The sequence below is a fragment of the Falco cherrug genome, chromosome 2, assembly GCF_023634085.1.
Source record: "Falco cherrug isolate bFalChe1 chromosome 2, bFalChe1.pri, whole genome shotgun sequence".
NCBI classification, from domain to species: Eukaryota; Metazoa; Chordata; class Aves; order Falconiformes; family Falconidae; genus Falco; species Falco cherrug.
The window spans coordinates 104,814,830-104,841,938 of record NC_073698.1 but is presented as its reverse complement, the minus strand read 5'-3'; the positions used below and the strand labels follow the sequence as shown (position 1 = coordinate 104,841,938).

The window sequence follows — 27,109 nt, the reverse complement described above, 5'->3', positions numbered from 1 at the left end:
AGTAGAACAATTATGCCAATGAAAACAGAGGAAATAAGGTTGTGATCATTGCTGTGCACTGCTTTTTCATTAAGATGTATATACATGTGAGCGCATCTCAGTAGATTGATGTGGTGCTTAGGGACATGGTTTAGTGGTGGACTTGGTGATCCTGGGTTAACAGTTCTTAAGGATGTTAAAGATCCTTTCCAATCTAAATGATTCTGTGATATTCTGTATCTGCTGATCTTTCTCGTAGATTTTCAAATCAGTATCTCATCACAATGCATGAAACTGCATGATAATTATTTTCGCTGTGTATTTCTCTCCTGCTTTTACAAATAATTAATAATTCTTAATACAAGGTAATTCTCATTAATAATTGAAAAATAACATGATATTTTGATTATGCATTGTATTTCAGCAAATAGAACCTCTAGAAATTCAAGTGAGATCAAATAACTCCATACAAGTTCTAATTCTGTATAATCCAACTATATCACAGACTTTATTGATGCCAGTTTTTGAAACAGGTTACTATTCTCTACTTTTGCAACAGTTCGCTTAACATTTTTCAGACAATTCTTCAGGAAAATTGATGAATACTTAAAAATATGTATTGGAGTTATAAGCATAAAAAGGTAAGTCAGGGTATATTTAGTGAATATGTAATGAATGAAAGATTATGGGGAGTTATTAGTAAAGCGTGGGCTATATATGGACATTCTATATAATGATATGAAATGCAGAAAAGAGAACGAACTCAAGTTTTGTAGTAATAATAATAATAATGAGCCAGTATCCTTAACATAAGCCATTTGTAAGGTAGTATTTATGTGAGGCTGGGAACACTGAGTTTGGGGGTGTCAGGGCTCCATCGTACTAGGCACTACTTACAGTAGTGTAATGCACAATATTCAGTATCCTAAAAGATTGACATTTTTATCATTTGCATCTAAATAGACAATTTTTGAGGGAAAAAACAGCAAATAACAAATGTAGATCACTGTTACAAATTTTGCACTTAAACTAGAATCAGCTGGAAATGAAAAACAACCAGGGAGATAGAGGATAAAACCATCATAATAATTACAGTTATAAAATGTCAAATGCAGCTTTCTTCCTAGTTTTACTACCTCTCTTGCTTTACTCTGGTAGATTAGGAAGCCCTAATGATTGATATTAAAGCCTATAATTTTTTTTCATGCATTTCAGTAAAGCCTGGGTTTCCTTCTGGCTTTGATTGTAAATACTAATGCTGGGGTGTAGCACACTTTCTCAGTAGCTCTGTTGGGGAAAAATAAATACTCTTTCTCCCTGGGACACAGTATTAAGCAAAGTATGCTGATAGGATAAATTTTACAAATAATGATCATTTTAATGAATAGTTCCCTTTGAAAATTCTGCAGGAATTACATTGCTTCATGTTTTGTTCCATTTTTCTGCTTTGCTGTTTTTCAGCAGAATAGAGTTACCTTTTATTTTTTAATTTACTGCTAGTTAAAAAGTGGCCATACTGTCACAATGCCATTATCTTTATTTCTGTTGCCCTCCTTAAGAAATTAGACTTATTGATGATAGAAAAAAAAAATTCAGAATTTAGATGCAATTTGCAGCCCTACTATTTTGTATGACAGGAAAACTATAACCATTCACTTAAATTATACAGAGCTACTGAATCAGCCTGAATTCCAGACACTTTCATTTAAACCTTTCAAAACAATTGAAGAACTGCAGCCTGTTTAAGGTTTTGCACTGAAAGGTGTTGGCCATTACTGGTAAATGGTGAGAAACCAGCACTTTTTGAAAGCTTATTTGGATATGCTCACCATCTGACTTGCGGTGGTCAACTTGTAAAAATACTACATGGTTGACATGACTCTTTTTCATTGCGTAAACATTTAAATTGCTGTGTGAGTGACATGTAGAATGCAAAAAGAACCACAGTCTTTTTCATTTCTTGCCACTGCAAATTACTTACTTCATGTACAACCACACCTTTTGTTTTAGAAGTCTACTTGTACTCTGTTTTTTCTCTATGACAGGCTTAGGCTTTGGCAAGCTAGGTGAGGTTGACAGATTATCTCAATGGCTGTAAGAGCCTGAGATGAGCACAGATATTCCTAGATTTTCCCAGATCTATTTTAGTCATAGTTTATGTGAAATATCAGTATGAATGGAGATGGCACTAACTAGCAAAGCATTTTTCCTTTTTATTGAGATCTCAGTGTCATTGTTTTCAGTGTTTTTGTATGAAGAAGTAGGAAAATGTGTGGCCATGAGTAGTCTAGGATTATGTTGTTGAAATAGGTAATCTATTATCTTAAAATGGTAAAGGTTAAGGTTGTGATACAGAGAGCTAAACTGTATTTTTTGAGTAATTTTTTTTTCTTTAAATATTAACGTGTATTTTGCACGTAGCAGCCTGAATCCAGAGCCCCTAAAAATTAAAACTATGATTCACCTCTAAGGCTCTCATGGCCTTACTCATCCTAGACTTCCCCTTCCCCTTCTTTCTTCTGTTCTAGGATGGCAAAGGTGTTAAAAGCTCAGATAAATACTCCAAGCCTTTCTTTCAGTCTTTGCACCTGGAAGGATACTTTCTTTTTTGATGAAAGCTGAGATTGTGGTCTCACTCTGTCATGTCTGGAACATCAGCTCAGTACGGAGATATACAGTGCCTTAAGTGTAACAGGATCAACGTCTGGCACAAACCATACTAATAGGCAGTGAACACAGCATACAAATTAGCTACATCATACAACTCTGACGATGAATTTCAAACTTGTCTTGCCAAATCATCCCTATTACATGTTTTGCACAGCACATTATAGAACATCAAGGATTTTACAGCATTTAGAGGTGATGACACATAAGAATACTTAAAGAAATGAGGTGCTATATCTGTTTCCTTTCTACAACACTATTAAAGCAAATTAAAAAACAAAATATGTTCTATGATGTCATTAGATACTGAGCATTCACATGCCACTATTTAATTAAACATATTTTAAGCATTCTGTATACAGAGAAGGTCAATGAATATGGAGAATAATAACATCAAAAGCAAATGAAGACATGGGAAAGACAATAACTAAGCTGCACAGAAATTACATTCTTTAACCTGTTTTACATAATCAAGTCATGCTCAAAATATGATAAGGTTGATCGATAACTGACAAGGACTACAACATCAAATTTAACAGTTTATTAATCTGGATTTGTGGTGCTGGCACTTTGGTGCTGGTTAATGGATGGGGTTTTTTTTCTCCAAACATCTGGGCTTTCACACAAGCAAAATAAAATCAAAGAAGTAGGATTTCATTTTCCCTGGAGAGTAATGTAAAAAACCAAACAAACAAAAAAAAAAAACCCAAAAAGATAATAATTCAGTTCCAAGATCACGTTATGGGATGATGATGATTTAATTTTTGTATTGTTTTTTTAAGGATTCCTAAGTTGCTTTCACTGTATAACTTTTCCCTCGCTGTTGCCAAAATCCCATGTACCTCCACAAAAATATGAGCAGATCTGAACTGTAGTTCTCTGTTCTAAAACTTGCCATTCACATCTTTGGCAGCATCTGTTCTGATCTGGGAAGACTGGAGCCGGGGAGATTCTTTGTTATACCCAGAGTAAGACACAAACGAGGACAAATGCTGCTAATCAAGGAAATGCATATATATATATATATATATATATATATATATATATATATATATATATAAAATAGTTACATAACCAAAACATTCATGTGTTGTGGCAAGCAAATAGCCATAGGAAAGAGAGGGAAAGACAGCAGAGGAGAAAATCTAGCAAGCAGTCAGGACAGAGTTGCAAGAGACAGTCTGGCGTTCCGCCAGTCCATAGTCTCCGTTCACGTCGGTGGTGGGGGTCTCTGGATGACCACTGACTGTTTGGTGGCCCAGCCTTTTACAGGGCGTTCAAGGAGGGCCACCTCCCAGACAGTGGCAGTACCGCATTCCTCTGGGGGGCACATGCAATCGCTGTGTAGGTGGGGTGATCGTCCATGTCTAGGCACGACCCTCACGGGGGCGAGGCCTTTCCTTGCCCTTGGCCAAAACACAATGTCAGGCAGCGGTTGGCTCCTTATCTCTTCACAACCATTAAGTCTTGCAGGAGCCCCGCTAACAAGCTTTGAGACAGTCAGTTTGAGATACGGTCTCCCACAGCATCAGCTAAATGATTTTTACTAAAAAACTAAACAACAACATATTTTCAGTAAGTCTATGTGTGAAACTATCAATGCAGTAATGGTGTTTTGCTTTGTGTGCATATATCTTATTTTCATTTGTTATTTCTGCATTTATTTGCTAGCTGTGGTCCTGTTTCCTAATTAATTCCTTATTTTTCCAGAATTCCCAGTGATTTGGTAAATCTACTGCAGTTTTCCCAAAGCAAGGACAACCAGACAAGACTGAGCCTAACTTGTAGATTTAATACTGAATTTCTCTCCATTCTGGGGATGTACAAGCATGAACTATTTCATAGCAATCTTTCACTCCAAAGATCTAGTCCCCAGCCCCATCTCTTTCCCTGACATGATCCTGATTCCATTTACGTTCAGCATTTAGACATAGTTATTTTCAGTCAATATATGTGCCATATATACAGAGGTGGGAAAAGCTGCAGGACTGCACTAGGTACATATTGACATGAGATAGGAGACAAGAGCTAACTGGAAGATAAATCTCTGACCACACTATCTTCTTTCACACCATCACTTCCTTTTCTCCATTTATACCTAGGACTGCTAAACTCTAAAAAGGAAAATTATTTTCTTCCATAAAACTATCCAAAAAATAGCTGTAAATAGAATCCATAGTGATAAATCATGATCATTTATTGAACAGGTTAGGTAATAATAGTGATAGACTTGAAAGAGCATTTACGTATGAGTGGAGATAAATATGTACTCATAATTCTGTGTGTAGTTCTCTATCAGCTGCAGTAATGTTTTTTGAAACCAAATGAATACTGCTTAATTTAGGCCGATATATCATGAAGTTCATTTGTGCTAACCAGCTTTATCTGCTGAGTACAAAATACATCAAGTGCAATTTTACACTTATTATTTGGGGATTTTTTTATTTATTTTATTTTTAAGGAATTCTTACGTGAATACAGTCACATACTGAATTAAAGGAATAGACACTGTGGAAAAAAGATGAAGTTGACTAAACGTCTAACACTTTTCAATGACTTGTTTTAATTTAAAGGTTGAACTTTTGCTGACATCCCTTGTTTTGACAGCAGTATAATGACAACAAAGCTAGCAGTGGAATTTCTAAGAAAGTATACCAGTATATGTGCTATCACTAAGTGATCTTTAGATAACAGAAAAGAAATCACATACTTTTTCTACCATCTAGTCCTTCAACTTATATGCATAACTGTATATGAAAGAGTAATGACTGCCCATAGATAAACTCCTCTTAAGATTCATTTGGACAGTTGGGTTTAGAAGGAAAAGGAACAAGAGCCATCCATAGTTCTATCCTTTCAGAGTATACAGCTTTGCAAATTATTCTTCACTCCTGGTAAACATTGAGCCAAAAGCCTTGCAATTCTAACATGAAAATGATGGCGATACTCCAAATAATTTCAGCAGACAGGGGACAGCTCAAATGCTGGAATGTTTAGCTAGATCAGGACCAGAGGGCTGTTAATCTTGCACGATCAAATTCATACTCATTAGAGAACTACAGAATTAGATTCAGTTCATTATACTGCTCATAAAAAAAGTTAAAGATTTACCTAGTCTGAAACAGATAGTAGGTATTTTATTGTATCTTAATGGAATTGTTACTATTTATTTCTGATTTTGACTAGGAATGTGTCTCCTGTTGTATTTTCTTCAAGTGCTTCACTCTTTTCTTGGAAACTGATATATTTCAACTCTGAAAACTGCATAAAAGTTACCTACAAGTGTAGGTTGCTTAGATTTTAGGATGCATATTTAAAATAGTACTGTGGACATATTTCAAACTTAAATGAGTTTTAAACATATTTCATTGTGCTAGTTATGCAAGTTATTTTGCTAGTTATGCTAGTTATTTTACTGGGTTTTCACAGGAGCTTAATTTTATGCTTATTACCAAATGGAGTCATATCTTCATTTGGCAGAAATTATACCTGAATCTGCAGTAGAGAACATAAGGTTCTTCCTGAAGGATCACTTCTTCCCTATGCACCATTTACTGTAGATAATTATACGCAGGCATACACACAAGGAGAAGATCTCCTTAACATTTTGAAAGTCAGGAACAGAGTGGATAGGTAAATAACACATTTTTGTTTCATACTATTGACCAAATAATTGTTTGGATCCAAACTGAAGTAACAGTGAATTGCCGTATAAAAAAAAGCATACAAAAGCTAACATAAAAATAGCCCAAGTGTAATTAAATATTCATTCAACCCTAAATTTTTAAGTTGTTTCATTTTGTACTCTTTTAACAGGAAAAGAATAAAAGTGTTTAGAAATTATTTATAAATATGGTAGATATCCACAGCTCCTTTTAGCTTTCGGCTAAATCAAAAGAGTGTTCATCTGCAGCACTGGAGAGTTATATTAATTTTCACAAGTGTTTGGTATCCACATCACTCACACAGTGCCATGCTGCTTTAGTCTTTAGTTTGCCTATCCTGAACTGCTTTGCTGACATTCTTATGCTGCATTTTTCCCACCCCTCTCAGAACCATCTTTTGAGCTAGGGAGAGAAAGAATCTGTACACAGAATACCACTTAAGGTATTGTCGCTATTGGGCAGGAAAAAAAAAATAGTATTGCTCTCGGCTGTAAAGAGAATCTGGAGGAGAGGGGTCACAAGTCGGTTCTAATCCTCATCCTCCTCTGACTTAGGGATCAATGCTTACCTAGCAAGCAAATCATATAACTAATTATTCTTCTGTGTGATCACAGAAAAAAAAAAAAAAAGTATGTTTTTTGAACAGATTTACTTTTTTTTAAAAAAAAAAAAACAACAATATGACTTGTTGATCAATTTTGGAAAAGTTTTAAAACCTGGATCTGTGTTCTCCTGGATGCATAGCATACTGCTTACCTTTGGTCAGTCTATCTGACCATAAACCTTGAATTCCTCTCTGCAGAGTAATACAGCTTCACTAAGAAGGATAAAAATTTCTTGCAACATCCCATATCCTGATGAAATTAATGTTTTCTGGATTAAGAAAGAATTTGAAGTTTGAATCCCTCAAGCTGAGATTTGCCTTCTACTCAAATATTTAACATCAGGGATTCATATAGTTGTGTCTATAAGTAAAAGATATTAAAGCTGTTCATCCATGTGAATAAATCTGTGCTACGTTTAACGCAATGAGCACCAAGCATTGGAGGTTTCAGGAGACCTATATTCAGAAATGCTAAGTGTGGAAAGACACAGAGGTATGATATTAGCATTAAGACAGCAACTCTGACAACTCTTAGAAAAATGTAGGTGCCTGATTATTAAAAGGTTATAAAAATCAGCCCCTTTAGAGCAGCTTTGCCAGATGTTCTTTTCCTGAGAATTTGTGGCTGAATATGTCCTTGAACCACTCTTTAATATTTTATAGAAATTTTTGGCTCATTTTCATTCAAGTACCAATACTAGGTGAAGCTCAGATTGATTCTCTTTTTATTCCCAACTGTCTGACAGCCCTTGAATAAAGACTACATTTTATGTAAATGGTTCAGTACCCACTAACTGAATGATAGAATCATAGAATAATAGAATCATTTAGGTTGGAAAAGACCTCTGACATCATCACGTCCAACTGTTAACCCAGGACTGCCAAGTCCACTACTAAACCATGTCCCTAAGCATGGCAGAGTGCATAGGCTTTGGCTCAATTTCTCGCATGTCCTTATAAATATACCTTCTATACCATGGAGACAAAAGCAATGTCAAATCTATAAGCAGGTATGGAAATAATTGTCAGATGTATCACAAGAGAAAATTTTAGTGGTATTTCAAATCCCTGGTTTTCTGTCCACACAAACTGAAATTCTTCGTAGTATTTTCAGTACAATTTTTTGTAATTACAACACTTTAAAATACAGAACAATTAGAAAGGAAAGTCTTTTGTGTTCTATGTGTCAGTTTGGTCGTACTTGCAGAAGTAGCATAACGTTTCTATTTTTAGAGATGTACTAACCCCAAGGATAATTTTTTGCTCTTGTTTCATATCTAGCATCTCAATGGCTGCAGACACCTATTTTGTTTTCATAGTTACTTTCTGCTTTGAAAGATATGCACTTGCTTTTAATTTCAGATAAAATGTTTCTTTCAACCTATTCCACAAATTATTTCTTAAACTGGAAAGAGAATAGAAGCTTTCTACTAATATACCTTTCTAGTAGCCTGGAATCCACTCTTTCAAAAAAAGAAAAAATTTATTCATGTTTTCAGCTGTATTTCAGAGTTTCATAAAAATGGCCAAACCATTTATGCAGTTTTGTCATAATCTTATTTGGAAGAATTCAGACTCTGAATGATCTATTTAGCCATAACTGTTCTTATTGTTAAATTTTATATAAAGTTTGATATTCTCTTTCACATAATTATACAGTAAACAAATAATCTCTTACACTGATTTATGACTAAATTAGCTATTAAAAAGGATCATACTATAAAAGAAAGGCAGAAATGGAAAATATTTTTGCATAACTTCAGCATACAAGAAAATAAATGTGGTTTTCTTATAGTTCTGTATTAGAAAGTTTAAGTTCTTTATCTAATGCAAACATTATTGTATCATAATCATGTTTTCTTCCCTTCAAATTGCTAAGGAGACTTTTTGAGGTAGATTATCAACTGTTTAGGTCTGCCTAGTTGCTGCTGATTATTAAATTGATGTTTGTACTTTTTTAGATGTGCCATCAAATCCTTATGGAGTACGAGTTTTAGAGTTGTCACAAACCACTGCCAAAGTTTCATTCAATAAGCCAGATTCACATGGAGGTGTGCCCATTCATCATTACCAAGTGGATGTAAAAGAAGTAGCCTCAGAAACCTGGAAAATTGTTCGCTCCCATGGAGTTCAAAGTAAGTATACAGAAAATAAATGGAATTATTTTAACTGAAAAGAATGTCAAGGGAAAGCAAGCAAGCATATGCTGATTCTTTATTTCTCCATTAGGCTTAGTCCGGTAGCTGTATCTTCAGTTAACTTTAATGCAGACCTCTTTACACCAATTAGAAATTTTACTGTAATCTTGTAAAAGTCAACTGTTACTTTTTAGTTTTAAAAAAGTTTAGTGAAAAAAATTACAATTATTTTACATTTTTCACTGTTCAGTCAAGTAGATAAGAATATTTTTGAATCTATAAATTTCAAAGAGTAGAAATCACATAGCAGTTAGTTTGAGAATATGCAGTACATATGCAGTTAACTTAAAAATTTTAGGTACGCTATTATGTAATATTTAATCCTGGGCATTAATTACTGATTTTGAGCTACTCAGTAACCTTTCTACATACCTGTTAATATTCATCATGACTGTTTCAAAAGCATATCTACAAAGTATTTTTCAACAAACATTAGATGCCTTCTTTGCACTCCTCTAAAGTCAGAAAACAGTGTAAGCCTCCCCAAATTGAGAAGAATTCTTCAAGTACGTTCCAAGTTGGGGTGTTTATGCAGAGTAATGTTAAGAAAATACATTCAAGAGATCAGTAACCACTTGCATTCTTATTTACCCCTTGGTATTTTTAACAGGTAGGGCAAGTTAAAGCAGCCCCAACAGCCTTCTGATTTATACAGCAGGAGGTGAATTGTTGCAGCTATCAGCATAGTAATGGGAGAAAAAAATGTAGCAAATTATCTAATATGTGTTATTTTTTTCCCTTTCACATCCCATAATCCACACACAGAAATTCTGGATTGAGCAGAGCATGTTCCAAATTACCATTATTTCAAAAAAAACATGTAATGAACATGTCATCAACATAAATTCAAAGAAACATAATGACTTTTTATCTTTTGTTTTTCTTAACCAAACACAGTAACTGTAAATCATAGTAGCATTCATTTCAGTCCGGTATAGCTTGTGTTTCTTTCAGTACTAGAAGATCTAAAGAAGATAATGTGTTTCTTCTAGCTGCAGGCTTACACATTAATGGACACTAGTGTACCAATTCTCTTCTTTTCATGTTACGTTTCAGACCAAGTTTGAGACTTTTTTCTCATAGCTACTTCCTTCAACGAATTTACAGTAAGTTTCTTTGATGAGAACTACAACATACCAAATACTAAAACCTGAAGTGACCAGTCTGTGTTAGTAGGGTACAATGCACTGAAATGAGAGCAAACCCAGGGACTGCAGAGTGCAATCACACAGACAATTTAAAGATAAATCCAGAAAAAAAAAAAAAAGGTCTTCCCCCTAAAACTTTCTTTCCTATAATTTCTGTTAATGTGAAGTTTATAAAAAATCAGCGATTACATTAGGAAAGATGTATACTTGACAGACCCTTGTTGTTATTGGAGTTGACAGGAGCTGCCTTCTTCAGTAGTTCACACTTTGATTTTTGAACATTCTTTCGGCATGACATGTTTTTAAGTTGTTGTATACAGTTGTTTTATTCATTTGGAGATTTCTATATAACATGAATTGATCTTCTTGGAATTATTTTAGTGCAATATCTCTTTGAATTATTCTAATATTTAAAAGCAGAGTAGAGTAGCAGGTACAAGTATCTGCAGCCCTTATGAAGACAATACCATTGTGAAGTTGACTGTAAGTATTTAGGATCTCTGCTGCCATCCCTACTAAAATTGGATATACAGCTCCTTTGAGAAGAAGGCTGTATTAGTTTCAGCATGCCGTCATGTTATTTCCCCACATCTCCCTTTTGTGCAATTTTCCTTTTTTTCAGTTTATTCTCCTTTCTTGCTTGGAAGTTTTCAGGGGCTTTACCTTCTTTCAAGTACATATTTTCCTCTTCATGTCATTGTCCCTAGCTGTAACGCTGAGAGGTCACACTAGTTTTGGACATCTTGGAAGTACTTCTTAATGGCATGTATTATCAAAGACTATTCCAAGTGATGACAAAAAATAGTAAATATGAAAAACCTGAGAAGTTATCTTGGTATACAAATAGGTATACTTAGATAAATATTGGGAAGGTAAACTTTACTGAGATGACAGTGGGCAATTTTAAAAATTAATGCTAGATCCATAATTAATTCATGATGTTTTCTGAAATCTCTTTGTATACCCCTGCATAGAAAGATTGAGATTGTTTATCTTGTATTTTTTTCTGAATTTCTCTCTGAACTACTTCAGAAATCAAAAACTACTTTAGAATTTCAAGTATTTGCTATGCAGAAGGCATCTTGTTTTTGTAAACCTTGTTGGTGCTACACTATGTAATTTGATAGAGAAATCAAAAGGGATCTGGTTTCATTTATCATAAGTTCTTGCATATATTCTATAATGAGTTAAAAACTTGTTCTATTTGTGAGGTGCTGTAGGGCCAAACCAGAAAAACAAGATGTGTTACTGAAACACAGACTGAGCAGCCAGGAGCAGAAAAAGCCTTTGGAGGTGGACATGCCAAAAAACAGTATTTGTGGGAGGTTTTCTGACAAAAATACTGCTAAGTGTAACTGGAGGATTTCAGAACAGATTAGCCTTTGCTTGTTTTCTGAGCATTCGGAAAGTTTCAGCAAGTTTTCTAAAGCATGTTTAAACTTCTCTCCATTTACGTTTTAGCATACTTACAATGTCATTGTAAGAAAATATTGAGATATCCTATTCTAAAACCCTCTTTTTGGTTACTGGAAGGTTTTTTAAAGAAGCTTCTCTTAGTATGAAGGCTTTTTTTTTTTTCTTTATGCTTTTTGAGACATTTAGGATACTTTCAAGTCTTCTGAATGATTAAAAAAAATAAATGTTTTGGAGACAGTTAGACAGTTTCTCATTGTGCTTAGGGAACTATGGACCACTTTTCTACCATGCCTCAACATCTTCTCAGCTGAGTGACGAGAATGTTTAGACTACACACAGTCAGTATTTTGTATTAGGATTTGTAGTTGGGTCATCATAATTTTCATCTTGGTCAATATTCCTTAGTGGAAAAAAATATATTTTTTTTTCACATTTAAGGGGCAAGTTTATGGCTAAGATTAAGATATAAATGCTGTTTACACAAGGACAGTTAACTGCTTGCACAGCTCAAGTAATGATGCATACATAATGCATGAGTCATGATTTTTTCCCAGCAGCCAGTGATAAACTACGATGAAATTTTACAGGATGTCTTTTTATCAGGCTGATTTAACTCAGGAGTGATAAAACAGCACTGCAGCCCTTTCTTGCCAGCGTAGGTAATGTGTAAATTCCAAGACCATCTTTTAGGGGAAAGAGGCAGAAAAACTTACATGCAGGAGAAAATAGTGCCTGGGAGGCTCTTAGCCTTCCAATACAGAGATTGTCAAGACTAAACTGGGTCTTCTGGTCCCTCTCTACTATTACCAGAAGGAATAGTGTAGTTGTCTTCATACAGGCACAGAGAACAGCCATAAACTCATAAAATAAATGAAAACTATATTTTTAAATGAAACAAACATTGTGGAAATGTGCCTACAGAAGTTAGTTTATAAATAAAATGTTAATGAATAATGAACAGATGTTCCAAAAGATTTTTGAAATTGATTGATCATAATGCTAACAAGTCATTAATGCTCTTAGGATTGTGATGCAATAGCTATGTATAAAACTTTCTACAAGTAGGTTTATAATTAACTGGGTGTTTTTAAATGAAAAATACAATAGATGCTTACCAAAGTTATTAGGCATTCTTATGTAATTAATCATCCAGTAAATACGAATAAGTTTAATCAGAAAAATTAAAGAGTATGAAATGGATTCAGTGCAAATCTGTTCAAAAAGCCTGCAATTCTTTTCATCTAGGAAGAACGCTGCCAGTTTCTTCAAAGAATCCCTCAAAAGGTAGCTTTTGTCTCAATCTCTACTAGTCTGAACTGTTTTCAGATTAAATTAAAGAGAAAATCCCAGAGTCTTGGAGCTGTAGCCAAAAATATCTGTTTCTCTATTCCCTCTCCTTTGTCTTTTATAATGAAGAAGATTTCATTTGGAAGTCTGTGCTGATTGCAGCTATTGAAGGAGAGCACAGAAAGTGGAGCAATCATTCTGATACACCAACTTCAGACTCTTTAGGGATTTAAAAGTCATAATCAACACTATCATAGTTCATCAAGAGATCAGTGAGCAAATGATAGCCAGATTTCTCTGCAGTTGTTAGGTGCTTTTCTGATTATGCAAACTGTTTTGTTGCAGGGTAGCTGCAAATCTGTTCGTAGCTCCACTTTACAGTGACAATGCAGTAGGGTCTCCCTGTGGGCTGGAGTCCAGAGGACAGGGGGGTGAGCAGGGACAGTCAGAGCTAACAGTGCCCTCAGGGTCCAGACATTTATGACCCTGTCAGTAGTACAAAGTCCACTAATCTTGAAGTAACAGAAATGCACATAATATTGGCAAAGTTCATTCTCCGAGAAGAGTTTGCATCCTTTCAGCCAGAGAGCTGGTAAATCCCTGAGTGTGGGATATTGACCATCCACCATCAAGAAGGAGATAAGAACCAGTGAAGAGCATTTGCCATGCTTTCTTCCGTAGACACTAAGAAACGAGTGAGAAGGTGAAGATACCTTTGCTGGGAAAAGTTGTCTTACCACAATATTCTGTGCAGTTTTATTTTTTTTTTTTTAATGACGTTCACTTATCAGTTTCTGAGTAACCAGCTTAGACTTAATAAGAAAAAGCCTTCATTATTTTTTCCCTTTCAAACAGTATTGAGTTTTCCAAGGAAGAAATGGAATGGACTCAGAGACTGAAAATGACAGTGAAATTCAGTTCCAAAAGTCCCTTCAGTCCCTCAGAAAGCACCAATGGTATAACTAACCGAAAATCCATCAAGGTCTTGTTTCATCTTAATAGCGTTATAAACACTACTAATTCTGGTTCACAGGTAGCAAATAATGCATTCATAAAGAAAAGGACTTGGCTTATACACAGTCCTTAAACCACTGTGGAGGTGTGCTTGAAACCTGAAAAAAATACACTCTGAAAACTTGTATGTCTTCAACAGGAATACATAAAACTTCATTTTGCAGTCAGTCAAACTCAGAATATAATGGGTATGGCCTCTGAAACTAGCTATTTTTCATTCCTTTTTCACATTTACAGACAGACAGAGAAATGTGTCAATGGATCTTTCTTTTCAAAGCATTAAATTTTATATAGGAATGAAATTCCAAGGAAAACCAGTTTCTGCATTTCTAGTGCCCCTCAATTTGCTGGTGACAGAGTAACATAATACAGTAAAACCCCAGACCATATTAAGATGATAATGGAAATTCACCTATGGGATATGTGAATGGTTGGCATTTTCATTTTAGGGAACAGAGAGACACATTTGGGGAATTATGTAGCCAGTAATCTCTCTCTCACATGTGTCTCCCCCTATTTTTTCTCTTGCTTCCTCCAAACTGCAGCAAGTATTTTTACTCCCCTCTCTGAAAGGGAAAAAATGCAGTCTTCTTTTAAGAGATTTTCACAACTTTCTGCTGTCCTTTCATTAGGTCAATAGCTTTTTGATATGATATTCATCTCATGCATGTAGTGTATTTAGTATTTGTGTATTGTTCTTGTGTTTGGAAATTCTCAGATTTAAAATCAAAATAGCTTTTTTAATATTTATTTTCATCTATTGCTTTTCATGATTTTTTAGGAATGGTTTGATAGAATTCTAATTTTTTGTACTTTTTAATTTTTGAAATTAAATTATTATTATTTTACATAAAATCTCAATAAATAGGGAAGTCTGCTTGAAGAACAGGTAAAGGAAAGTCTACTCATTTCTTTAATGTTTTAAAATGTTTAGCAACATTTTAAAAAGGTTCAAGGTTTTCTGAGTTTTTAAGGAAGCTCCTAAAGCAGCAATGTCTAGATGATTTAGAATTTCTTATATTGGTAGCAAATTGTAGCATGAAATTACTTCAGGAAAGTGCATATAGCAGGACTTACAGATGGTAAAGTTGCAGCATCTTTACAATTACACCTTGCAAAACACTATTATTAAACAATAATAAGAAAGGAGAACTAAATTGTAGTTTAGAAGGAAACAATACATTTCAGTCATTCATGTTTTTCTTTAACAGTGTAAACTTCATAAATTCGTGGCAGATGAAAATACAGAACCTATTTTGAATACCTTACCATTTTTTACATAAGGTGTTGTTTGTTTGTTTGTTTTTTCTTAAAGCATTTGCCTACTGGTATATTAATGTAAAATTAGCTGTAGTCATGTTAGTCACTGGTGAATCTGAGGATATTAATATGTAGTGATGCCCTAAAAATAACTTACTCAAAGAATGCCTATTCTGACATAATTTTTAATGCACTAAGTTCAGGTAACTACACAATGTGACAACCTTACATTATTCTTAACTTTCTACCTTAAAAATTAAAAATGTCTCGTATAGTATATTTTTCTGAAAATTAAACAAACAACAAAACCCACCAAACAAAACAAAACAGCTGGGCTTAACTAGTGTCTCTAAGTCTTGGTTTTTTTTCAGGAAGTATTCTGTTGGGTTACAAGTCTTTTAACCAAATTATTCCTGGAGTTGTAAGGCAGCATTTGTAGGATATTAACATAAAATATTTTCTATAATGGAAAAATTATATAATCTAAAGTTAAACTACATTTCCAAAAACATGGGGTAGAAGAAAGAATACAGAAAATGAACATGATATGAAAGCTGCTTTTCTGAATCTGTTTATGTCTTTTGAATTTTAATTGTCAAGCATGTTTTCTCTTTCTTCTTTGGATGGCAAAAAGTAGATGTTTTATGAAATAATGCACCAAATATAATGTGATTCAATAATGAGTGTATTATTTGTAAATATATTTCATGCAGTAATATCAAAACGTGCCAGCGATGCTTCATCAACATATGCTTACAATTTTTTTTTTACTGAGTATTTTGTTGAAGCAGACAATTTTGAAAGTCTTGCGGTAGCATAATCAGGCTATGTACGAAAAGCAGTTTAATATTTTGTTAAATATAAGTGTTTTTAAAACTTTCCATTATAATGCAAAATGAAAGGATGAAAAACATTACAGCCTAACAAATGTTGAAGTCTGTTCTTTGTACAAGAAAATGAAATCCATTGACAGGTGGACTACAAGTGGTATTATGTTACATATCTGAAAGATAAACATAACATATAGAAAGAATCAAAGGCATTTTTCTTAAGAAAAAAATACTAAGAAAGTTTGTACAGCATCTTATCTTTTGCAAATTGAAGATCAATAAATGTAATATTTTGGTTTTAACTATTAAGGGGTTCTCAGACTTTAAGCACTACTGCGGGTACTTGCTTTCAACATAACAACTTCTTTTCTCTCTGCTTCTTGACAAGTTGGAGATCAAATCTGGAATTAGTAATTCTTTGTTATTTCACATTCAAATCTCAGCAGGTTCAGTTCATTTTTTTTCATCTAAGTACATTAAATTTCATGTACTTTGTGAAATCATAGAATAATTTTGAAGCAAAGGGACCTTGTGATCATTGGCTCCAAACCCCGCAGGTCACAGCAAAGCCAGCTTCCAAGTTTTGTTAGGGCTTTGTCCTGAGTTTTGAACTTCTCTATTACTGGAAATTACATATTTAGTGGTTCGTTTGAGAAACAAGGCATTTCTTAAACAAGGTCTCATCTGTACTATTTTTTCACATGCATTTAACATATTTTTTTTTAGGCATGTTCTAGTAGAGAAAGGATTTTCTGTTACACAAGATCTGCTTTTGAATTGCTGTGCTGTGTGTTATGCTTGGTACTGTTGCTCTTTTTACTATACGTGTCCTTAAAGTTAGAGGAAGTTATGTACATACCAGTGTTGATGAGGTAATTAAAACTTGAAGTGTTCTAGCTCTGTAATGCTTTTTACTTTTGAATTGGCTATGCCAGTGAGAAGGCATGCCTGAGTGTAGGCAAACCTTATTATAATTCTTCTAGTCAAAAAATATTCAGTGATTTTAAAATAAGGACATTCCATTTTCTTTTTTACTTTTTATAGTACATATAATGTTCCAAGCAATGAAATGGTGTTTTTTTCCTGTGTCTGTGCAGTTAAGAGTTTTGGGTAAAACTACTGAACTTCATATTCTGTCTTCAAGCAAGAGTTTCTGAGAGACATCACACAAACAGATATTCTCTCAGAAGACTACAATTTTATAGTACATGGTTTTCCACTGAGATTTCAGAAACACCATTATGGAAAAAGATATTCTTTCTTATGGTAAAATATATCAATTACTGGATCTTATTATTGTCACAGGGAGGAAATTGAATTGTCATGTACTACATCTTAGATTTTAGGGTTTGTACTTTTTGCTTCTTTTGTACTGAAGCATGAAAGTATGTACCCCATTGATTACTAAAACGCTCTCCCAGTGTAACAATACTTCATCTTTAAACTGGGAAGACTTTCAAATGGATTCCTGAGGGATATGAACCCCATATCATTAAATAGTTTTCATAATGAGTTTAAAGATTAAGTATAGTATATCTGTATAATTTGTAGATCTAACAGAAATAAGTTGCAAATATTTTGGTAGCCTAGGTCAGCATTCAAAATTGTTTTAATAGTTGAAAATCTTCAATAATGTCTAGTGCAAGCTGCTAAAAGCAGAAGGAAAAAAATGTTCATTAACCTGTTCCTGTAGCTGCCTGTCAAAATTTGGGGAAATGCATTTTTAGTAAGTATTTGAGATATTGAATTCCTTGGCATATCTGTCAGATTTGGCTTCCTATGACATAAATTGTGATCACATTCAGGTCTAAAATGACACTGTCTATTCCTGAGAAGTGTTTCTTCATTTCTGGAATATCATGTATGTATTGCAGAAATTTAGAAGTACCTGAAGTCTCTGGGATTTTTGTACATGTTAAATGATGCCATAAGTCATTCAGAAAACACTCCTGGGTTCTGAATTCAGCTTTGGAATCTGGTTCTCCATTTAGCAGACCATTAGGCAGTCAATTTAAGACCATTGAAAACCTGGATTAAAAAAAACTGGAAAACCAAACCCCAAAAATTTGTTGCCACTTTATACCCAACTTGTACCTGAGCAATTCAGACACAACATGGAGGATTTTAAAATGTCACATTGATTGTCATATTGTCAAATTTACTTAAATTAACGGTTTAACTTTTTAAGAAATTGTCTGTTGTCAATAGGTAATAAATGATAATACTGAAAAAATAAATAGATCATTCCTAATATAAGTTAAAATACTTATGGTACTATTGCTAAGCCTAAACTCATGACTTTTCTTTTTCAAAAGAAACTGTATAATTAGGTGGATTCAAAAATAGTTTTCTCAACTTAAACCAACTTTCAAATTACAAGAATGCGGGAGTTGCATATACATATATTATTAAGCTATAGTGATGTAAGATGCCCTACAAATAAGAAGTCCTTAATGTTAATAAATCTGAATTCTTGGGATAAAATTGTGTGATACCATTTGCAATATGTCATACAATTAAGAGAAAAAAATGTGATAGAATGGATGCAATTTACAACCAATATATAGTACTATTAAATAGTAGGGAAAAGATCATTTCTTATTGAAATTAATTTGTGTGTACACCTGCATGTAAGAAAGTTATTCAGCCCTCTCATTCTGTCTCTATACTATTCTTGGCCTCTGTCCAGCTTAATCTTTGCTGTAAAAGTCTCATGTGGGTGGTAAGGTTGGTCTGTTAATAAATGTCTTAAAATAAATTACATGGACCAATTAGAGGGACTGGAAAGTGAGAAGAAACGTAAAGGGGAATCTACATTTAAGTATTTCATATTTTTACACAGACCTAAAACATTAGGAGAATGAAATGTACTTTCAAAATTCAAAGCTAAAGAAAATGTCATAAGAAGAGAACCCAGACAATTTACTTCACAGCAGGAGTTCATAACTAAAAGCAACTGAGTGTTATGTAGATATAAACACTGCCAATATCTGAGGCTTCTCTCCTCTTCAGTAGCTTGTAATTCTGTTTTTGCAATTGCATTTAGTCAAACAGTCAAAGCTCATTGCAAAACGTGATTTATGTTCAAGTGTGGGTTTTTTTTAAAAACACGGACTTTGAAATCTGTAAGAACAAATGCAAGATACTTTGATTTCAAGAAGCATGTAGTAAATATTTTAAGAAGCAATTAAGTGGAGAATCCCTTTTTCCAAATACATTTCACCTGTTGTTCGTCTGTTATGATTACTCCTGGCTACTCTGTGTTTAGACCTTTTCGGGCTTTTTATGATGGGACACTCTGAAGCAAATTTGCAGTGCACATTCTGAACTGATGTAAAGGTCTTGCTGATCTGGCTTGGAAAGGTAAATCTTGTTAAAAGTGATGCAGTGCAATACTGGATATGAGTAACTGATAAATGAAACACATGGTGCAGCTGCAAATTTTGTCTTTCAAATCTGTATTGTATTCATCTGCATTTATTTTGCATTGCTAATATGCTTACAAAAAGGTAAACTACATTTATGGAATATTTATACATATATAAACTTCTGCTGCATTTTTAATATGAAACAGAAAAATGTTCCTGGAGGATAGCATATTCTTTAAGTATCTTCAAGGTCACTGAAAGGCAGAGTAGTTATGAACAGAGTTTGCATTCTGCTGCATTCAACAATGAGAACGGAGAGATAGCATATCCCTATCTGTATTACATTTCATGATATCACTAAATTAATCTCCTTTTTATCACTTTTTTTCTCTCTACTCTTTCTCCGTTGGCAAGAAATAAAGTATAGGATGCAGAAATAGAATGGGGATGAGGAAGAAAAAGTTATGAATGAAAATTATCTTTGCATGTAAGAAGCAAAAGAACAGTTGTTGAAATCATCACTCATGTCAACCTTGAGGTCTTTGCTTTTTGACAGTACTGAATGTCACTAAAAGACACATTTGGCATCACATTTTAGTCCCTTTGCTTGTTGCTGTGAGGATGACATGCTTGATGATAGCAATCACCAGGAGCTGGTTTGTTCTTTCCTCAAGTGGTGGTGGTGATATTTTTTCCAGCTCCTGCATTTGGTAACAGAGCACGTAGTCATAGAGTATCTTTTTCTCACACTTTGTGTACTCTGGAGTTGAAAATTGCATAGGTTAGAGGAATGACAGACAGAACTCCTATGTCATAACCTGCTTCTTAGGTAACTCCCAAGACTGCAGCAAATTGGTCATAGGACAATTAGTATTAATGAGAGCTTCGAGTTTAAAAAATCTGGTCAGTGATAATGCACCATTCAAGAGAAGTGCATAGGAAATCACTTTTGTTGGCATTCAGGCTTAGTGGCTTGTTTGGAACATAAAAATGAGTAAGTAGTTTAGAAAAGAGAAAATCATGCATTACATTTCTAATAATTAAGTAATTGGTATTTTATAGTACGTAATTGTACATTGGTAAAATTGAGAAAAGATGTAGATTTTATATATGTTGTTCTGTTTAGTACTATTGGTATGCAGAATTAAAACTGAAAAATGTTGGGAGTTTCAAATAGCAGTCTCAATTGACTTGCAAGGCTTGTTAACGCACATTAATTTGCCTGTTAAAAAAAATCACTACTTCTATGAGCAGAGCATTAGAAATTTTTGTGCTCTGTAGATATTCCTTTGGCTTAGCATTAAGAATTCCTGAATTCTTGATATATCTCTCTTGGAGCTTTGTGATAGTACAGATATATTTGTAGTAATAAAAAAAAAAATGTTAATTTTCTTAGGTGTTTCATGTCCATCTAGTTAAGAAAGGCCATCTCTTATTTTTATCTCTAACATAGTGCGGTTTTGTAACACTGTAAGAAAACTAGTGAATTGTATAACAATTCACTATATATATAATAATATATATTACTAGTAATAATATAAACTATATATATAATAATATAACAATTGTGATAAGTAAAAAAACCTAGGGAGTTTCATGAAATATCTTAAATCTGTTGCAAAGTCTCAAAGGATAAAAAAGATCATTGTAGCTGGGCAGAACTTGGCTGACAATAGGAAGATGGTGCAATTAAAAGTAAACTGTCATTTTCTTAGCCTTTGAAAGCATTTTCTGTAAGGTTTGGGTGGAGGGGTGGGGTTTTTGTGGTGGTTTTTGTGTGTTTTTTTGTGGTAAAAAGTCAAGATATTTGGACCAGTAATCAGTTATTATTTTAGGAGAAGTTGTTTGTTTGGATCTGACTTACACCCTGCTCTACTAAAAGCAGTCACCAGATGCTTACCCAGTTTTACCAGCTTCAAGTGGCAGTTGTGTCACACCGAAAGGAGCTTGCCTGCTCAGCCTCTTGAAAATAGATCTGAACTCACTCTGTGAAGTCAGTCAGGTGGAAATCAGCTCCATCTAAAGCTGTGCACCTGGGCACGGTTCTGCCCTCAGACTGGCAAGCCCCGTTTGCTGGTGACTGTGGTGATGCAGAAGTGTGGTGTCTTGACTCAGGTGGGAAGTCACCCATGTCACATGTCAGTGTATTGCCAGAATGTACCAAGGTCTCCCATACCTGCCTTTCTTGAACAGTAATATGGTCCTCAATACTCTGGGCTTGCCGCACTGTTAGCCACCATATACATATTTGACCTAATGTATTCCAGATGCACGGTGGAAACTACTGTGGACTTCATGCTTAGAAGATACAAGGTTTGTCTGCTATGAATTCAGGGAGGCCTACCTCACCTTTTTCTCAAGATCTCTCAGTAACAAAGAAATCACAGATGGAGTTTGGAATGTAGAAGACCCTTTTCAACTCCGGTTTTGTGTTGCAAATTTCAAATGGAATATTGGCTCTACAACAGGATCTCCACATTAGGAACAGCAGAAAAACAGGCAGGAAAAACTGAAATACAAGTAATTCTTTCTGCCCTACAAGGAAGTGCAAGAGATTCTAGATTCTGGCATATATGAGATAGACTAGGGTAGGATACAGTCTGATTTATACAGTTGAAGAATGAGAGAAAATGGTGTAACTGCAGCAAGCATAGAAGAAACGAAGTATGCATTCATAGTTAACCCCCAGTCTCCCCCCTCAAAATATTCTCCTTCTTTCAATAATACAGGGTGGATTCGGATTCAGACCTTGATATAAGACAGGGAAAACATAGTGGCATTAGCTAAAATCTAACAACCAGCATGTTCTTTGTAGTCTCCTATTAAAGGGAATCCTTGTTCACCTTAGAAGACCCTGTTTTATTTTGTGGGTCATCTCCCAGTAAACATTGTTTTTAGGTTTGAAGGGTGTTCAAAAAGAGAAAAAAAATGGAATAAATGAAACAGTATAAATGATCTTAATAAGAGCCTTAAGTGCCCTTCTGCAATGAGATTAACACAGTTATTCCTTTACTGCATATTGTAGTATTGTATATTCACTCAATAAAATGTTACTTACTTAGAAGACTTAATTTCATTGTCTTTATGTGTTCATATTGGCAATGGAAGTTCAGGTATTCAGTGGCCTAGAAATTTTTGTTATAGGAAAACTTTAAAACTAATGTCTACAGAAAATAAATTTAATTTGTGGAAGGTTTAACTTCATCAGATTATATTTAGCATTGTAATTTGTACTATAAAAATCACAGCAATTATAGTCACATAAATATTTAATAACGAACCCTCATGCTGCTAAACCGAGAACATTAGTCACATGTTAGAAAGCATTTTGAACAGTACCTTCTTTTTGCGTGATTAGGGGAATATCTGGTAGCAGTCCAAATCCCCATTGATTTTACTGTATTGTTTTATTGTTTCATAAAAAGTTCTAAGTGGAGCCCTTTTCAAATGGCTGGCTGTTTCTTCAAGCAGTAGACTTTAAAATCCTTGCATTAAGAAGTGCACAATAGTTTTATAGCAGAGGAGAAAATGGGGTTTCAAGAACCAAGGTAGTATTCACCTTTAATTTATAGATCATGGAAAAATTACTTGGAAGGAACCTCTAAAATTTATCTGGTCCAGCTACCTCCTTGAAGCAGGCTTGGTGCCAATCCTGGATCAGGTCAGGCACGGCTTTGTCTAACTAGGTCTCAAACCACAAGGATGGAGATTCCTCACCCTTTTGTCTTGGTGTAATTTGTTTCAGTGCTTCATTTCCCTCCCATCATGTAAGTGTTTCTAGTATCTGGTCTGAACATGCCCACCTGCAGCTTGTGACTGTTGCCTTTGTTATGCTATTTGCCACTGTTGAGAAGAATTTCACCCCACTGTTTCTGTCTCCACTGCAAAGGTGTGGTAGGTGACTGTTAATCACCTCTTGTCATTCTCTTAATCAGACTCAATAAGCCTGGACACCTTTGTATTGTGCCCTAGGATTCTCTTGGTAGCTCTCTGCTGGACCCTGTCTGGTTTCTTTTTGTTCCTGGACACACAGTCCCAGGTTTGTCCCTACATAACTCGAGTGGGACAATAAGTTTTCCCCAATCTGCCAGCTCCAAATACAGCCCGCGCAGGCAGGCTGCCATGCTGGTCACATTGAGCTATGCAGCCTGGTCTGGATGTGTTGGCCTGCTGCGTGCATCTGTTCCTACATGAACCTTTCAGCCTCACTAGAAAGACCCTTTCACCCTTGCCCCAAAGACCTACATGTATCTTTGATCTATCCAAGGTTTCTATTGGGCATCTTCTTGATGCCTGCATGGCTGAACATCAACGGATAGGCTTAGCCAGACAAGACTCTGCTGTCTCTGCTGCTGTCGCTATTTTACCTTCAGTAGAATTAGAGAACTGGGATTTGGGCTAACATGTTTTAAACTACAAGAGTGCGATCAGTTCTTCTAAGGCCTGAGCCAAAGGTCACCAGTCTCCATGATATTCATTTCCATAATTTTGACTGACTTAATTTAATGCTTCTAAATTTTAAGTTAACAAAAGATTAGCCATCAATGAAAGTTGTTTAATTTATCATCAAATAACACTTCAGAACACCCACAATCCTATGCACACAAAAATGTGACAAATTATTTCTTAAAAGCTGGTTCTAAAATATTTATTTATTTATTTAAAGCAAAGGTTCAATGAGTACTTGGAGGAGACCTGACATTTTAAAAGTTGGGTTATTCAAAGAGCATTTGGGTTTAAAATGCATTTAAACTGTGGGTTTATGTATTTCCATTTTAGTCTATTGAATTGTGTAAAGATTTGGTTTATTAAGTATGCCTTTGTTTAACTTAATAAGATCTTACAGGGAATATCAACTGTTTCAAGCACTCTCTCTCTCCCAAACCTTAAATATAGTGGTACCGAGTAAGTTTTTAATTGTCTGTTCTTTCATTCTTCTTTCCTTTTCCCCTTCCATTCCCTGCTGTCCTCCCTTTCCTGTTCCTTCCCTTCCATTTGCGTTCCCTTTATGATATACAAGTACCTTTTAGGGAAGTTAACTGTATTTGTAAAAAATTGGTATTAAGCAATTGGGATTGGTCATCATAAAGGTACTATAGAAAATTTTAAAAATAAAAATGTGGAGAAAAGGATAGAAAAGAGAGGTGGGGTGGGGCGAGGTGGGGTGGGGCGGGGCGGGGTGGGGTGGGGTGGGTTGGGTTGGGTTGAGGTTTTTTGCCCAAAAAATGTATCATCCCAATACTCAGTGAAACTTTGAGTATCTTTGCATTTTAAGGCGTGTTACTACAGTTGAAGGAAGGAAGCACATCTTGTTAGCATGATAAAAAAATATTGGTTTTGTTGTCCCCTGCAAAAAACATAATTTTGTAAGAGACTTCTTACTAAAAACTAAACCAACATGTAATGTTTTTGTGCACATTAGAGTTAAATAGAATGTAATCAAAATAGCAACATAAGATATTTATAAAGGAACAATACAGAAACAATTGAATGAAAGCAGTGTTGTGTCACACCTGAAGAAAGGAAAGTTGATTATGGGGCAAAACGTTGGGTTATATAAGAATATAAAGAAATTAAAGAGAAAAGAAATTTGGAAAACTGGCCTACATCAGTTTTAGCTGATGATATGAAAAAATAGGAAAGTTAGGACAAAAGCCGATTATTTTATGGGTAATCAGTATATCCATTGCATATATTTTCTCATTGTATATTCATAAATTCACATTTTATACTATTAGAAGGTTTCTTTGTGGAAGAGAAGATTCTGCAACTTTAGTGTACTAAAGAAAATAGCAGCTAGAAAACTTGAGTTAACAAGTGAACTACGGATATATGAACTACTTCTAATTTGCAATAGATATTGTTTTACTAATCCAAAAGGATTTTGTTATACGCTGAAAGCAATGGAGAAGTACAAAATATTTTAGACAACTATAGGATAAAAGTATAATTAGCATGGTTTCATTTCATTTTAAATTAGAATGTGTGTTTGAAAAATCCCATTTTAATGGTGGTAATGAAAATCTGTCAAAGGTAAATCCTAGTTGCAGAGGATTGTGGATAGGACAAAAGGCTAATGAGTACAAGTCACAGAATTTGTTCATAAGATGTTATATGTTATTGTCAAGTTGAGATAACAAAAGTGTGAAGGAGGTATCATGATAATATGGGCTTTTTTATCAGTGGGAGTACAAATAGTTTTTGTCAGCCTGTAGCCTAAAATTATTAAATACAATTTTTTTTTTTTTTCATTTTTCTTAACACTAGTTTGTGTAAATTAATTATTTGATATGCAGTTCATGCAAATATGTTTCTACTATTCTACAAATATGAATAAGGTTATGGAAACAGTTTACTGATACAATGATCCATCTCAGTAAATTGCTTTTGTTCCAGGAATGTTTCTCCTAGTTTTTTGTTTGTTTGTTTGTTTGTTTCTAAAATGTATGCTGTGCTGTGATTTAGATTAAATACAGGTTGAATTAAGAGTGTTTTTAAAATAAATAAACTAGAAAATTAATTTCTAAAGAAAACCTATTCATTGTTACATCCTAAGTATCTTAAATGACAAAACCCATCTTCTGGATTCATACTGATTCAATGTATTATAAACTGTGTTATCAATCAGCAAATTTGGTCTTTTCTGGGGACTTTGGATTAAACTCTTGCTTGATTTATTTTCATTAATTTATAGCAGTGTACATTTTGTAACTGTAGTTGTCCCATAGATTACTTAATCTTTTCTTTTTTTGATAAAAATAGCTATCAAAGATAATCCCCTGAATGATTTCATGCTGGGGATGCTACTTCTGGTTCAATTTGTATACCGACACCTCAGAATCCCACATACTAAAAATAAAAAATAAATACATAGAGAAAAGGAGTTTAATGAGATAATTGTGTTTTGGAGGCTGTACACAAAATATTAAAACAATTTTTGCCAAGTACATTTTTTACATCAAATACTGAAAGGGATTTTATAAGGGAATTATTAATGTTCCTGAACATTATATTATATTAATTTTACCTGATATGCCACACGATTTATCTTTATTTACAGGCAAATTATATATATTCACAGTTAATTAAGCCACTACAATTTTTATTCCAAAATAATGCAGTCATTATACATTATAGTGCGAACAATGATGGAAATTCCTGACAGAGCCATTCTCTCTGATTTTTAAAATGGTTATATTTGTTTCTGTGTATACATTTTACAGAATGACTTAAGGCTTGATATTGTCTCCATATAATTAATAGAAGTTACTCCAATGATTTCACTGGCAGTAGGGTTCACTACCATTATGATTATTTTCATGTAATGTCAGCTTCAAATATTTTCATTAATAAAGCTCATTTATTTTTGTTAGTGGAATTCTGACATTTATAGCCAGATGCTTGAAACAGTATTTATGAAATTCATTGTTATTTAGGCAAGGCAGACAGATGGAACCAAGACAATGTGGCTGTTTCTGCATATGAATAAACATTTTGCCTATTGTGTTGAAATTTTTTTTATTTTTTTTTTTCCTGTATTTCGCCCTCGTGGCAATTTCTAACTTCATTTTGTCAACATTCCTGTGAGCTAACTTGGTGAGGCTCGGCTAAAAAAAAAAGCTTTTATACTCTTCCTCTTCCTGTGCAAACACATGTATTAAACAAAACAGTGT

At 34.2% G+C, this 27,109-nt stretch overlaps 1 protein-coding gene across 1 annotated transcript in view; it reads left to right on the top strand.

Moving 5' to 3' along the window:
- NCAM2 (neural cell adhesion molecule 2) overlaps positions 1–27,109 on the top strand; it is a 305,227-nt gene that overhangs the window by 224,083 nt on the left and 54,035 nt on the right. Inside the window, exon 12 of the mRNA XM_055703179.1 lies at positions 8,877–9,050. Coding sequence (XP_055559154.1) covers positions 8,877–9,050 — 174 coding nt within the window. The remainder of the gene's footprint in view (positions 1–8,876; positions 9,051–27,109) is intronic.